At 37.1% G+C, this 12,944-nt stretch overlaps 1 protein-coding gene across 1 annotated transcript in view; it reads left to right on the top strand.

Annotated features, from left to right (window-relative positions):
* The window catches only part of LOC149835546 (uncharacterized), a 59,626-nt gene that overhangs the window by 17,451 nt on the left and 29,231 nt on the right, over positions 1 to 12,944 (top strand). Inside the window, exons 3-4 of the mRNA XM_090008572.1 lie at positions 11,706 to 11,826; positions 11,928 to 12,022. Of these exons, the coding sequence (XP_089864698.1) occupies positions 11,706 to 11,826; positions 11,928 to 12,022 (216 nt within the window). The remainder of the gene's footprint in view (positions 1 to 11,705; positions 11,827 to 11,927; positions 12,023 to 12,944) is intronic.

The following is a 12,944-nucleotide window of genomic DNA, read 5'->3' on the forward strand; positions in this document are numbered from 1 at the left end:
CGTGGTAGAACGAGGATGTCAAATTAGCTATTAAGGTTAAAAGAGAGTGTTATAGAAATCTAAGTAAGAGTCGTGATAATGAGAATTTGAAGTATATGATAGCAAAGAAGAAAGCTAAAAAAGTAGTTCGGAACGCGAGGGATAAGGTATTGTAAAACCCGAAAATTTTATAAAATTTTGCAAATTGGGCCTGGATCCAAATTACAGATCCAGGACCCATAAAGTGGTTTTTCGCATACATTTACCTCGTAAATTTGATATGTACGTATAAGTACAATAATTTGTAATTAACTAAATAATTCGGAGAATAATCATTCAATAGGGGTGCGTAGATGGGTATGGGATCCATATACTGGATTCATGTGCATATATATATTTATATATATCTAAATATATATATATATGTGTATAATCATAAATAAATAATATTAATATTTGTAATACTATAGAAATAATATATATATATATATATATTAAGCGGATTCGAGGATCCACAGTTGGATCCACTTGGATCCAACTTGCGGATCCCTTTTGGTGGGGGTTAAGGTTTTATATAAAATGCGAGATTTAAAATGAATAAAATTTTTAAGTTTTTTTTTTATTTATCTGAGGATCCACAGTGGATCCATTTGGATCCACTTGTGGATCCATTTTGACTTGGGGTCGGGTTGCGGGTCTCGGGTTCGGACCCGAGCCCCACCCCATATTCTTCAGCCCTGTTAAACGAAAAGGGCAACCCGATAAGGGTTGCCCGATGAAACCCTAGCAGAAAGCAAAAGGGGGCGCAGGGGGTTACGCAGAGCGTAACGACCCCGCGCCCATCTCGGCAGAGGAGGGGGAGTCCGGGTCGATAAAAGGAGGTGGAGAGGAAGCCCTCTCCACTCGCCTCTCCCTTTTCACTCAGTCCTTCTCTCTCCCTCGTCTCTCTCCCTGTCTGCGTGCGCGCACCGGAGGTAGAAGATCGCCGACAAGTTGCGACAGCCACCGCAGCTCCAGCAAGCACCCTTCTTCACGGTAGCAGCGTGGAGCGACACCAGCCGACCGTGCCTGCACGTCTCCAGCCTCCGATCGCCGGAAAGATCGCCGGAAAACCAGCGAAACAGGTACGGTGCCTCTTGGATTTCGGGTTAGGGATCGAACATGGGTTCGATTCCATGCGTGGGTTTGTGGGGAGGATTCGGGGATTAGGTTGTTTCCCCATTTCGAAAACCCAAATCGATTTGGGGATTTACTGTACCTAACCCTAAACTGAAACAAAGTCCAACCCAAATCGATTTGGGGATTTTCTTACCTAACCCTACATTTCAAAAATCCCTAGCCCAAACGATTTGGGGTTCGGCTGTGGTATCGAATTAGCCCCATTCGTGGGGTTTCCGATTCTTTGAAATGGATAACCCCAATTTTTGGGGGATTTCTGTTTTGGGACCCAATAACCTAGATACTAAAGGGAAAGAGGAAATTGGAGTTTGCTTATGTTGGGTGCTAAACCATATGGAAGAATTTGTATCTTGGTTCAATTAAGTTTTTGTTTCAGCAGGATGCCCAGTTTCAACGTTATTTGCTACAGAAATCTTAAGTTTTATTTAGGAAATAAATTGGTAATAATTTTATGAGTTGTTGGTTTATGCTAGGCATCGATTGTTTTAAGATGATTCACATGCATTGTTGATTCCATGTGAACCGATGTTTATGGATAGGTGTTTGAAAGATTGTATATACAAAACTGATCCTGTGATATTTCATGTACCCATTTCATTGATTTGAATTTGATAAGCCTTAAAACCAAATCTCCATTGAAACAAATGGAATTGGAGTCTGCAGTTTTTGTTAGCATTAATATATTAAATTTTACCCTGTTTCTTGATGAACTGCATGAGCAAATTCCCCATCTGTGTTTTCTATTTGGACGTTCTTTATGATTTTTGCATAATTAATGTTGATTAAGATATATATATATATACAAGAACTGGACCACAGGCTGTATGATTTCACTCTTAATCTTATATGTACGTTGTCTGAAGGGGATGTGAGATTTCTATTTTTCTTATATAAAAAGGGGGTTTATTAGTTGTTGCATCCTCTGTCTTTGGAATTTGAGCATTTCTTAGGTTATGACTCAAAGTTTGCTCTTAAATTGTTAATGGTCTGTCTCAGGTATTGAAATTTTATCTTAGGCAGATATGGTCTTACTAGAGTTATGAATTATGACTTGCATTTTCTTTGTAAAGATACATATATTAGACGTTCTCAAGACCATATGGGTTACGCTCAGGCTTGCTATTAGCTGGACCATGTGCATTCAATGCTTTTGATATCAAATCCATAGTGTTGCTGTGTATATTTTTGTAAATAAACCATAAGTCATTTTATGTATAGAAATTCTTTTATAAGTGTTCATTTGACTACAGTAGTCTTAATCAATGACTTTATACTAAGTGTCAATATTAAAGAAAAAAACTATTATGCTTGCATTGCATTTTTGGCTTCTTGCAGTACTGTTTCCAACCATGCATCTCTTTCACAACAAATTAATTAGTGGTGAAATACTCTCTTGGAACTTATTTGGAAGTAGACCTCTTAGCATACTAAAGTCAAAGTTTTCAGAAATATTGTATATATTCTCTTAAGCTTCATTTGAACTGTCTGAAAAAGTTTTTCATCAGTTGAAAAGGGAAAGGAAAGAAACTCAGCTGATTTAGGAGTACTAGCTGTGAAGTTTTGTCTGAACTGTGAATGTTTCCTTTTAACTGTTGATGATGCAGAAATTTGATTGTTGATCTTTTAATGACAAAGCAATGGCTAGCTGGAATGTCCATTTTGACTAGCGTCAGAACCAGTTAGCATGACCATTGTGCTGTTTTTGACAATTTTAGTCTTGTTGTTTTGTTATAAGTATTGAGTGGAAAGAGAGCATAAGATCATGGGTTGTGTGGTACCCTGCCAAGCCCAGCCGACTGGTGCTGGATTATATTTTTACAAAGGAAAATATAATAAATGCTATTCCCTTAACCTGTCCATGCTTGTGGACAAAGGACAGGTCCATTGAATCCTTGTTCATGTATAGTATGACTCATATGGAAGCTTAGCTTAATACCTTAAGTTTTCAGAATACTAGCTAATCATGTTAGATCTGGCTCTTTGAATACAGGTGAATGAAAATGTGAATAGGCTTAAACTTGATTTGATATGCTTGAGTTGGATATCGTTGTCTAGTTGTTTTCATGGGCATGAGCAATCATGAAAGTAATGTTTTATTGCGTAAATCTACATGCATGGGTGTTCACGTGATATAATAAAAATTATCAAGGAATGACAACATACATTTTGGAATAAATATGTGAATCCTTGCACATGAATCTTTGAAACCGTGCTTGTGAATGTTGTTGTTTTATGTCCATGGTTATATTGGCATATATGGATGTGCATTTGGAAACACTTGTCGTGGAGATTTATGCTTTCACTTGACTGTTATGACTATGGTTCGCATGAGTGTGAGCATGATTCAATTGTTGGTAAGTCTTCTTGAACATGTACGCTTGATTATTGTGTGAATTGGTACATGTACACTCACACACTTAAAGAAACCATGGATTGGTTAAGACCCATATGTGATGTGGGTAACACACACATATTGAAAATGCATATGAATGAATTATGACATGCATATGTTTGGGTTTATATTTGCATGAATATATATGTTGTTTGGCATTTTGGCCTAGTGTTATGAATGAAACACTACTTGGTTTTATTATGTGATGCACTAATGGCCAAATTGGACCATCACCGGCCTGAAGAGCCGTGGGTTTGGTTTTCTTTTAATTATGTTTTTAAATGCATCACTTGGCACATTACTACACTGTTCTAGTGGTGGATACGGGCTGGAGTCCCGAATGGGTCCCTGCAAGGGAGGATGCGGGGTTTTCACTTTACTTTTGCATATGTGTGGCAAACTTAAAGAATGAACTTTAAATAAAAATAATGAATAAGAACAGTGTAATATACATTCTGGGATATCTCATCTGGAGTATGAGAATCTTGGATATCCGGTCTTGGGGAGACTGTGAGGATACAAAAAACTCCGTGTGCGTTGTTGCCCCTGAACCCGATATTGAGGTTCTTCTCCTAGCCACGGTTTTAGGGAGAGCCCGCCACTTTACCCGAGAGTGGTGTGTTAGTCACAGCTGTGAGTTTATGGTACCAAGGAAGTGGCACTTGTGGGCGTGGGGTGTCCCTTGTGTCCCCGACATTAGATGTGGAGGTCTAATGTTCCGATGGATGGTGCTGTTTCCTGATATCGGTCGAGGGCTAAGTTGGAACCCAGTAATAAAATATAAATTGTGTGTTAAGCTACCCTGGGAACCTACTTGACCTCGGGGTTTGTACCCGTTTGGTGTATCCGCGGGCCACGGTAATTAAAAAGAGGAACTTAAAGATGTGTGCATCTAATAGGGCATGCATATGGAAAGATGGAACTTAAATGAAAGATAACAGAAGGAATCATGCATTGCACATAATCATGCATTTTTCTGTTATGCATTAGATCATGCATGTTTGAATCATTCTTGATATCATGACATCATTTGGTGGTTGCATACGTTTTACTTTGTGAGATCATGCTGAAAGGTTGGTTATTTAGTTATTGATATGAGACATTACTGTACTGTTTCTGACTGGTGAGGAAATGCAATTATTGGTAGTTATAGATATTTAAATGTTGCAAATTTTATATCTGCATTCACTCAAATCACTGCATGAAATCTTATCCATGTTCTTTCTCTCATCTGGTTTCTTTAGAAGTAGCTGTGCTCAGAATTTCGGTTCTGACACCCTACTTTGTTGGTTTTTCACAGGAAATGGTGAACAGTGAAGTTGGACATGCATCTGGGGATGGATGAGTTACACTTGGGCTTATCAGCTTCAGTAGAGGATAGATTGGCTCTTTCTTTTGTCTTTCAGTTCTTTTAAATTCTGCAATTGTTATTTTACTTTCAGTTGAAGGAAACTTTGTCTTTGAAATTTTATTACTCATTAATAAAAGAGTTTTAGTTGGTTGATATGGATGATAATTGCAACTTCGTTTGTGGTGTGTGGTTATCCAACTGAAATTGGAACTGTAGGGACCCCAGGTCTCTGGGAAGTTTTCCGCAACTCTTAGAAAAAAAAAAAAAATCTGCATTTTGCAAAAGTAGGAGTTGGGGTCGTTACAGGTATATAAGGAGGTTTATAACAAGTTGGATACCAAAGAGGGCGAGAAGGATATTTATAGGCTTACAAAGATGAGAGATAGGAAATCGAGGGATCTGGGTATGGTTAGATGTATCAAAGATGAAACACAAAGGGTTTTAGTCAAAGATGAGGAGATTAAGGAGAGATGGAAAGACTATTTTGATAAGCTATTTAATGGAAGTCATGCTTAGGATCTTGGAGACTTGTCCATTCCTTTTCATGAGATGAATCACGACTTCATGCGCAAGATTCAAAAAAAAGAAATTGCAGAGGCTTTGAAGAAAATGAAATCAAGAAGGGCAGTTGGCCCAAATGGTATACCTATTGAGGCTTAGAAATGCTTGGGAGAGAAAGGTTTAGAATGATTGACAAATCTTTTTAACAAGATTTGGCGGACAAATAAGATGCCTAATGAGTGGAGAAAGAGTACTTTGGTGCCTCTATATAAGAATAAGGGTGATATACAAGATTGCACAAACTATCGTGGTATAAAACTCATGAGTCATACCATGAAACTTTGGGAGAGGGTGATTGAGTCTAGGTTGTCATGATATCAGAGAATCAATTTGGTTTTATGCCTGGAAGATCAACTATGAAAGCTATACATCTTCTTAGACAACTTATTGAGAGAAATAGAGAGAGGAACAAAGATTTGCATATGTTTTTTATTGATTTGGAGAAGGCATACGATAGAGTACCTAGGGACGTTCTCTGGTGGACAATGATGAAGAAAGGTGTTTCTCTCAAGTACATTAGTATAATTAAAGATATGTATGAAGGAGTAGTAATCAATGTCCGCACTTGTGGAGGGGTGACAACCAATTTTTCTATAACGGTTGGGTTACATCAAGGATCTGCTTTAAGCCCTTTCCTATTTGTTATAGTGATGGATGAGCTTACGAGATCAATTCAAGAAAGTGTGCCATGGTGTATGTTGTTTGCTGATGATATTGTTTTGATTGATGAGTCTAGAGCTGGGGTTAATGCTAAGTTAGAATTATGGAGACAGACATTGGAAGCAAGAGGTTTTAAGTTGAGTAAGAGTAAGACAAAATATATAGAATGTCAGTTTAGTAAGCAACAAAGTAGTGATGGGAGTGTAGTGAAGCTTAGTGAGCAAGAAATATCGGTGCATGATTGTTTCAAATATTTGGGATCTATCATTCAAAAGTATGGAGAAATTGATGGAGATGTAAATCATAGGATAAAGGTTGGGTGGATGAAGTGGAAAAGTGCAATTGGAGTGTTGTGCGATCGTAGAATGCCATTGCGGTTGAAGGAAAAGTTTTATAGGACGACTATTAGGCCCGCTTTACTATATGGTACAGAATGTTGGGTTGCCAAGAGACATCATATTCAAAAAATGAGTGTAGTTGATATGCGTATGCTGAGATGGATGTGTGGAAATACAATAAAAGATAAGATTCAGAATAAGGAGATACGAAAGAAGGTAGGCGTTGCACCCATTGAAAATAAGATGAGAGAGAATCGTTTACGGTGGTTTGGACATATTCGGTGAAGGCCTAATGATGCTCCAGTTAGAAGGATGGAGAAATGGGAAAATATATTAGTTAAAAGAGGTCGGGGTAGGCCTAGAAAGACATGGATGGAGGTGATAGGAAAGGATATGAATGCTTTGAACCTCACCGAGGACATGGCATTGGATAGAAATGATTGGAGGAAAAGGATTCATGTGGAAGACCCAGAATGATTTTCTTTTTTGGTTCATATCGCCGACCCCAATTGTTTTGGGATGAAGGCGTAGTTGTTGTTGTGTTTACCTAAGTGAAAGATATCTTGAAGTAGTCGGAAACAACGAGCTGTTGCTAGGTCAAGTACTGAAGCAAAATATAGGGCTATGGTAGCAGCTACATCCGAATTGAGTTGGATAAGATATCTTTTGACTGAGCTGGGGGAGAGAATAGGGGAGAGAATACCAAGCTCAATATTATTTCGTGACAATCAAAGTGCTATTCAAATATCATTAAATCCAGTTCAGCATGTTAAAACCAATCATATTGAGTTTGATCAGCACTTCATCAGTCCAAGGATTGAAGATGTAGAATTAAAAGCAAAATTTGTGGGAATGGAGAATCCAATAGCTGATTTGTTCACGAAAGTCCTTGCAATGCAAAGATTCTAGTATCTCAAGAACAAGTTGTCCATGGTGAAAACCACATACAACTTGAGGGAGGGTATTGTAATGTGATTGTATCTGGATCCAGATCCAGACCTTGATCTAATGTGCATAAGTCTGTTTACCCACGTGTATTTAATTAGTTTTGTATGTTTACTTTATTACCCCCATCAGTTATGTTTTTCTTTCTATAATCATGGGTTAACGTTGTAATGTCACACAAGGGAAAATATAAAATAAGAGATCCACATGTTCCTACATTGGGCTATGTGAATATAGAAAAATCTGTCCAGAATTCTATTTTCTTCTTCCTCTTCTCTAAAACATCTTTGAATCAACAAGAAGATACCAAAGTCTATTATGAGTGTTCTAGCTTCAAGAGAAAGGAGGATGAAAATGGTGCCATATTAGCTGGAATTTCAGGGAATCTTGTGAGGGGATTTACATTCCTATAGCTAAACACAGCTTAAGTTAAAGTTCAATTCTTTATCAGCAATAACTGCCTCTTTTAAAACGAGTTTTGTAACTCTGTTTTTTCTAAGCATTTGCTGATGTAGATCATAGTTCTTTCGAAATTTGCATTACAATATCTGCCATTTCTTATGCTATTCTATGAAACACATTCCCACCATTAGCATAAGTTTGGGTGCACCCAGTTGCATCTTCAGTATGAGAGTAAAAAATGGCTAGGGTCTCAGTCAAGTTCTCAACTGAACCATATCTTTTTCAAGATATGGTCCGTACTAGCTTCATTGTGAAAAAATGGATGTGGATGTTGTAAAATCTGGCATGAATCCAGATCTGACCACATCCAATTCATGTAGTTTATATGCAACCAAGATAAAAAAGATTGAGAAAGCCATATCATAAAATCCATATGTTTGAAAACTAAGAAAAATAATGCCACAAAAATACAAGTGTTCTGGATATGCAGTGAACTAGTTTGATATGTGTCAACCTAGATGTACTGAGCTCCTTAGCCAACTTAAGCATGTCTGTATCTGCCTCATTTTGGATGGATGTAGGTATGAATTAACCCCAATTGCATCCATATCTGGTCCATCTCAGCCCTAAATTTTGTGTTGTTTTGATGTCGTGCATGAAGCTGATTATCCATTTCTTTCTCTCAATTCAAATCTTTGGGAGCTGCATTGCATTTTTGGGCTCTTGGATTGCACATCTGGCATATTAATTTCCATGCGTGTGATGGACCTTGTGGCAATTGTTTTTTTTTTTTTGGGAAATTTTCAAAAGCATACCTAAGTCTTTTATATTGTTAAGAACTGTTAACAAAAATTTTGCAGTAAAAGAAATAGGACTCACGTCCGCAATTCAAAGCTCACTACCGAGAAAATCCGAATTTGGGATTCCAACTCGCCGCAAAACGAGATATGCAATTGAAATCAAATGTGTATAAGCATTTATGCAAGGAATAATAAAAAAGAACGTAAAGAACACTAAAATAGAAGAACAAACTATCAAATAGAACTAGAAAAATCACCTTTTACGGACTCTGGGGTCACTTTATCTTTTAGGTTCCTCTTCGGTCTATTAGCACCTCTGCGTAGGCACGATGATTATAGCAATGACTTCAGCAACTTCTTCGCGTAGGTGTGGTAGTTTACGGATCGAGTTGAGAAAGGGTCAGAGTGAAGGCATGTCCAGGGTAGACATTCTCTCTAGTGCTAGCACTTAAACAAGAGATTTCTAGATCTTTTAGGCTCTAGGGGTCAACTCCTATTTATAGGATACATGTCAATGTTTTTCTTGATTCGAATCCAACCAAATAGATCCGTGCTTATATCAAAGAGGGGATAGAGCTCATCTAAAAAGTGTTTTGCTTGGGATAGGAGTTTGGGTAGGATAGGATAAGATATTGGGGGATTAGGATTTAAGAATATTCTATTTTTGGTTTTAGGTAGACAAGGATAGGCTTTTGGGTGGCTTCTCTCCAAATGACGTGCGTGGGTGAGGCTTCTAGAGGTTTCTTATGGATTGAATATAGGAATTTTGGATCTCAATGTTCAAATCGGGGCGTACTTAAAATCCATTATGATATGATAACTTATTTTTACCATAACTTCATATCCGGATGTCAGATTGAAGCATCGTTTGATGTGTTGGAAAGCTAACATCCTAATTTTAATTCATTTTTTAAGTGCTAAACCAAATTTAATCGTTTTGATGGTAAAAAATGTGTTCAAAATGGGCCTTACCTGAAAACATTTTTTTTACTAAACAAGTTACTTTGTTGTGGTTATAACTTTCTACTTCGATGTCGTATTGACCTGATTTTTAGTTCGTTGAAAAACTAAGATCATGTAGTTTAATTGATCTTTTGGACAAAAGTCTAGAGGATGCCTTTTTGGAGGCAAAAAATGAAATTTAAGTTAGCAAAACCTTGAAATGACCCGATCAAAATTGCGGTGTCTACAAGAACACACCTAAGTTTGTTCTACTTGAGTTAAAAACACATTTCCCAACTTGGGTTATCATTTACCCAAGTTGAATAAATTGATTAAAGTTACTGATTTACCCTCACAAGAGATTTCCTTGCTTGGAAAAGTTTTCAAAAGCACACCTAAAGTTTTGGAAATAATAAAAAGCACATCAAAGCTTTGGCAATTACAGTGCACATCTAACAACAACTTTGATGGAAGTAAACCCTGTTTTTTTGATTAACCATGAAAAGTTTAGGTGTGTTTCTAACAATGTTGAAAACTTAGATGTGTTTATGATTATTGTCGAAGTGTGCATTTTTGAAAAAACTAAAGATGCAGATGACCTTTTATACTTGAACTGTCTTAATTTGTCAAATTACTTACTCCTTGGTAAGATTCTAATACATTTGGCACCATAAGAGACCTTCACAATAATACAATACACGCCCAATATTTTACATAAATGCCAATCTGCCCCAAGACTAATGCGCAATGACCAGAATGCCTGTACTGTAAAATGACAAGGTTTCCCTGCATGTCTATTTCTGGCAGGAATTGCATGCAGACATTTCTATGATGAATATGGGATGCTAAAAATACCAACAGTATCTTTGGCTCCAAAACCAATAGTAGTTCAAACTTCAAAACTTTAAATCCACATATCTTCATGGTTGTCATAGTTTTGTTTTTAGAACTGGAATAACTGAGATGTCTCCTTCACATTTTGGAAAGGGTGTAATGCCTTTTCTTCTATGTCACATGGACACTTAGCATGCATATCCCGTACAGGCACAACATGACACTTGGACACTTCACGGACACGGTACGACACTTCATCCACGTTGTCAAACCAGTTTCACTCACAGTCAACATTGTCATTAACTTTATCTGTTTTCTTTAATGAACTTAGTTACTTATTTCATATTCACTTGAGTTATTTTCTTCTAAAATTTGTCATCAATTACATTTTCAATTTCAACTTAGTTTCATTATTTGATGCTCCTATTTATAGTGATTTAAAAATTTTGTTTTATACACACACTGCACATACACACATCTATGTGTGTGTACGACCGTGTTCCCATGTCCTAATTTTTTAAAACTATTGTATCGTACTAAGCGTATCCGCATTGTGTCCCACACCTGCACCCACATCCATTTGACAGCTTTTCTTTTACAGTTCAGAGCAACATTTTTTATTGTTTTCTTTTGTTTCCCTACACTTTATTTTATTTCACTAAGCTGGGATGTGATTGATGCTTAGTTAAGCTTGCAGAATTTTTTTTGAAAGAAAGGCAACATACTTAAGCTTGTAGATGTCTATCATATGTTGCTTCTTGCACTTTTCAAGTCAGTAATTTTGTAACCTCCACTTATCACCATGAGCTTTATTTGAGTTTGTTGATGATTTTCAATGTTGTCTTATGTAATCTAAAGTTGGATTTTTTTACCCCATGTGAAATGTGTAAGTAGCTAGTCCTCATGGCGTTCTGTTGCCTCATGGTCATTGATCTTCAAATTTATTCATTTCAAAATGGATCATTAGTTATTGGGGTTAGGATGGTAATATGTATTATTGTTTAATAACCTAGCTTTGTTGGATCCTGACCTCGGCTAGGTTCTGCATTATCCTCCCCTACTTCATCCCATTGTGCATGACTTTTATGAGCACAGTGGTGTGTACTTGGTGACATTACGTATCTCTTGACATTGTACATTATTTCAGGTAATATACAAGAATAAGTTCACCACTTGAAAATTGATTTTTTATATCTAGCGAACCTCAACCCAGATGTTAACTGTTCTGTTGTAATTTGGTATTTTCTCAGGCAACTTTACCCAAATTGCCTAATCAGCTAGAGCTTTTTCCTGACTTTTCTTATTTTCTTTCATTATCACAGGTGCGGGCTTACTCTGAATGGGTCATAGATGCAGAATATGATTGGCCACCAACCTGCAGCATGTGCCAGGCAGTTCTAGATGCTAGGACAGATTCTCAAACTACTAGACTTGGCTGCTTGGGTATGTTCTATTGTTATACAATGAAGATGCTTCATCACTTTATATGTATTTGGCTGACTCTAGATTTCAGTTTTTGCTCACACTTCTCGTGCTCATCTCAGATATTATTCACACAAACTGCTTGGTATCCCACATACAAAGCTTTCCTCCTAATACAGCACCAGCAGGTTATGTCTGTCCGGCATGCTCTTCTCCTGTAAGACCTATAACTAGAAATATGTGCTACTCCTTTTCTGAAAATCTTTCTCCTTTAAATATCCTGGATATATTCTATATATCTAAGTTATGGGTGATTGAATCACCTCCACAATTCTGATCTTATGAAAACTAGACTTACATGCAGCACTGTGACCATTTTCAGCATGCATGGGGTATAAGGATATGATGTTATACGTTGTCGGACAATAAGATATGCTGCATTTGTATCATATATGCAGAAGTTCTCATACTTGGAGAACACTCCTTTGTACATACATTATCAAATTGTTTTAGGGCTTTAAGATTTTCAGAGCTATTAGTTTGTTCTTCTGTTCATAATAGGTGAGAGTATAAAAAACTTACATAAAAATATGTTTAATTCTTTTAGTAATGAGATGTTTTCATCACACCAAGTACAAAATTTCCAATAGCAGCGCCGAGCAGCTAAGTTGGGATGGTGTAATCATAAGAAACTTTTTTCATCCCTGTATTTTTTCTAAAGATGTTGCTGGCTCGAGCCTGAAGAAGGCTGGTACGAGTAAGAGGCAAGCCCCTTAGCTAAGAAAGGAGAGTAAAAGGCAAGAATATATTGGACATTGTTATATTGTCAAGGGCATTTAAGTCCTTGATAATATAACTGTTGGAGGCTCCCCAACGGTTCAAGTTCGCATGCCCCAATGTCTTGTAAAATAAAACAAGATTTACGTTTGCATGTTTGTGATATTCAGGGTACATATGCACCGCTTGTCCTACAAACATAATAAGGCTCCCATGCTCACATGCATGAAGGTTGTTGCGTCTGTTCTTATCACACAACTCTCAAACGTTGGAGTGTTCTTCGAAAACACCTTTCCAACCGTTTAAACTTTAGCATAAGTTGAGATTGGCATGACTTAGACATTCACAATTGAGCCTTCTCT

Source organism: Nuphar pumila, chromosome 6 (genome assembly GCF_984573655.1).
Source record: "Nuphar pumila chromosome 6, dmNupPumi1.hap1.1, whole genome shotgun sequence".
NCBI classification, from domain to species: domain Eukaryota; kingdom Viridiplantae; phylum Streptophyta; class Magnoliopsida; order Nymphaeales; family Nymphaeaceae; genus Nuphar; species Nuphar pumila.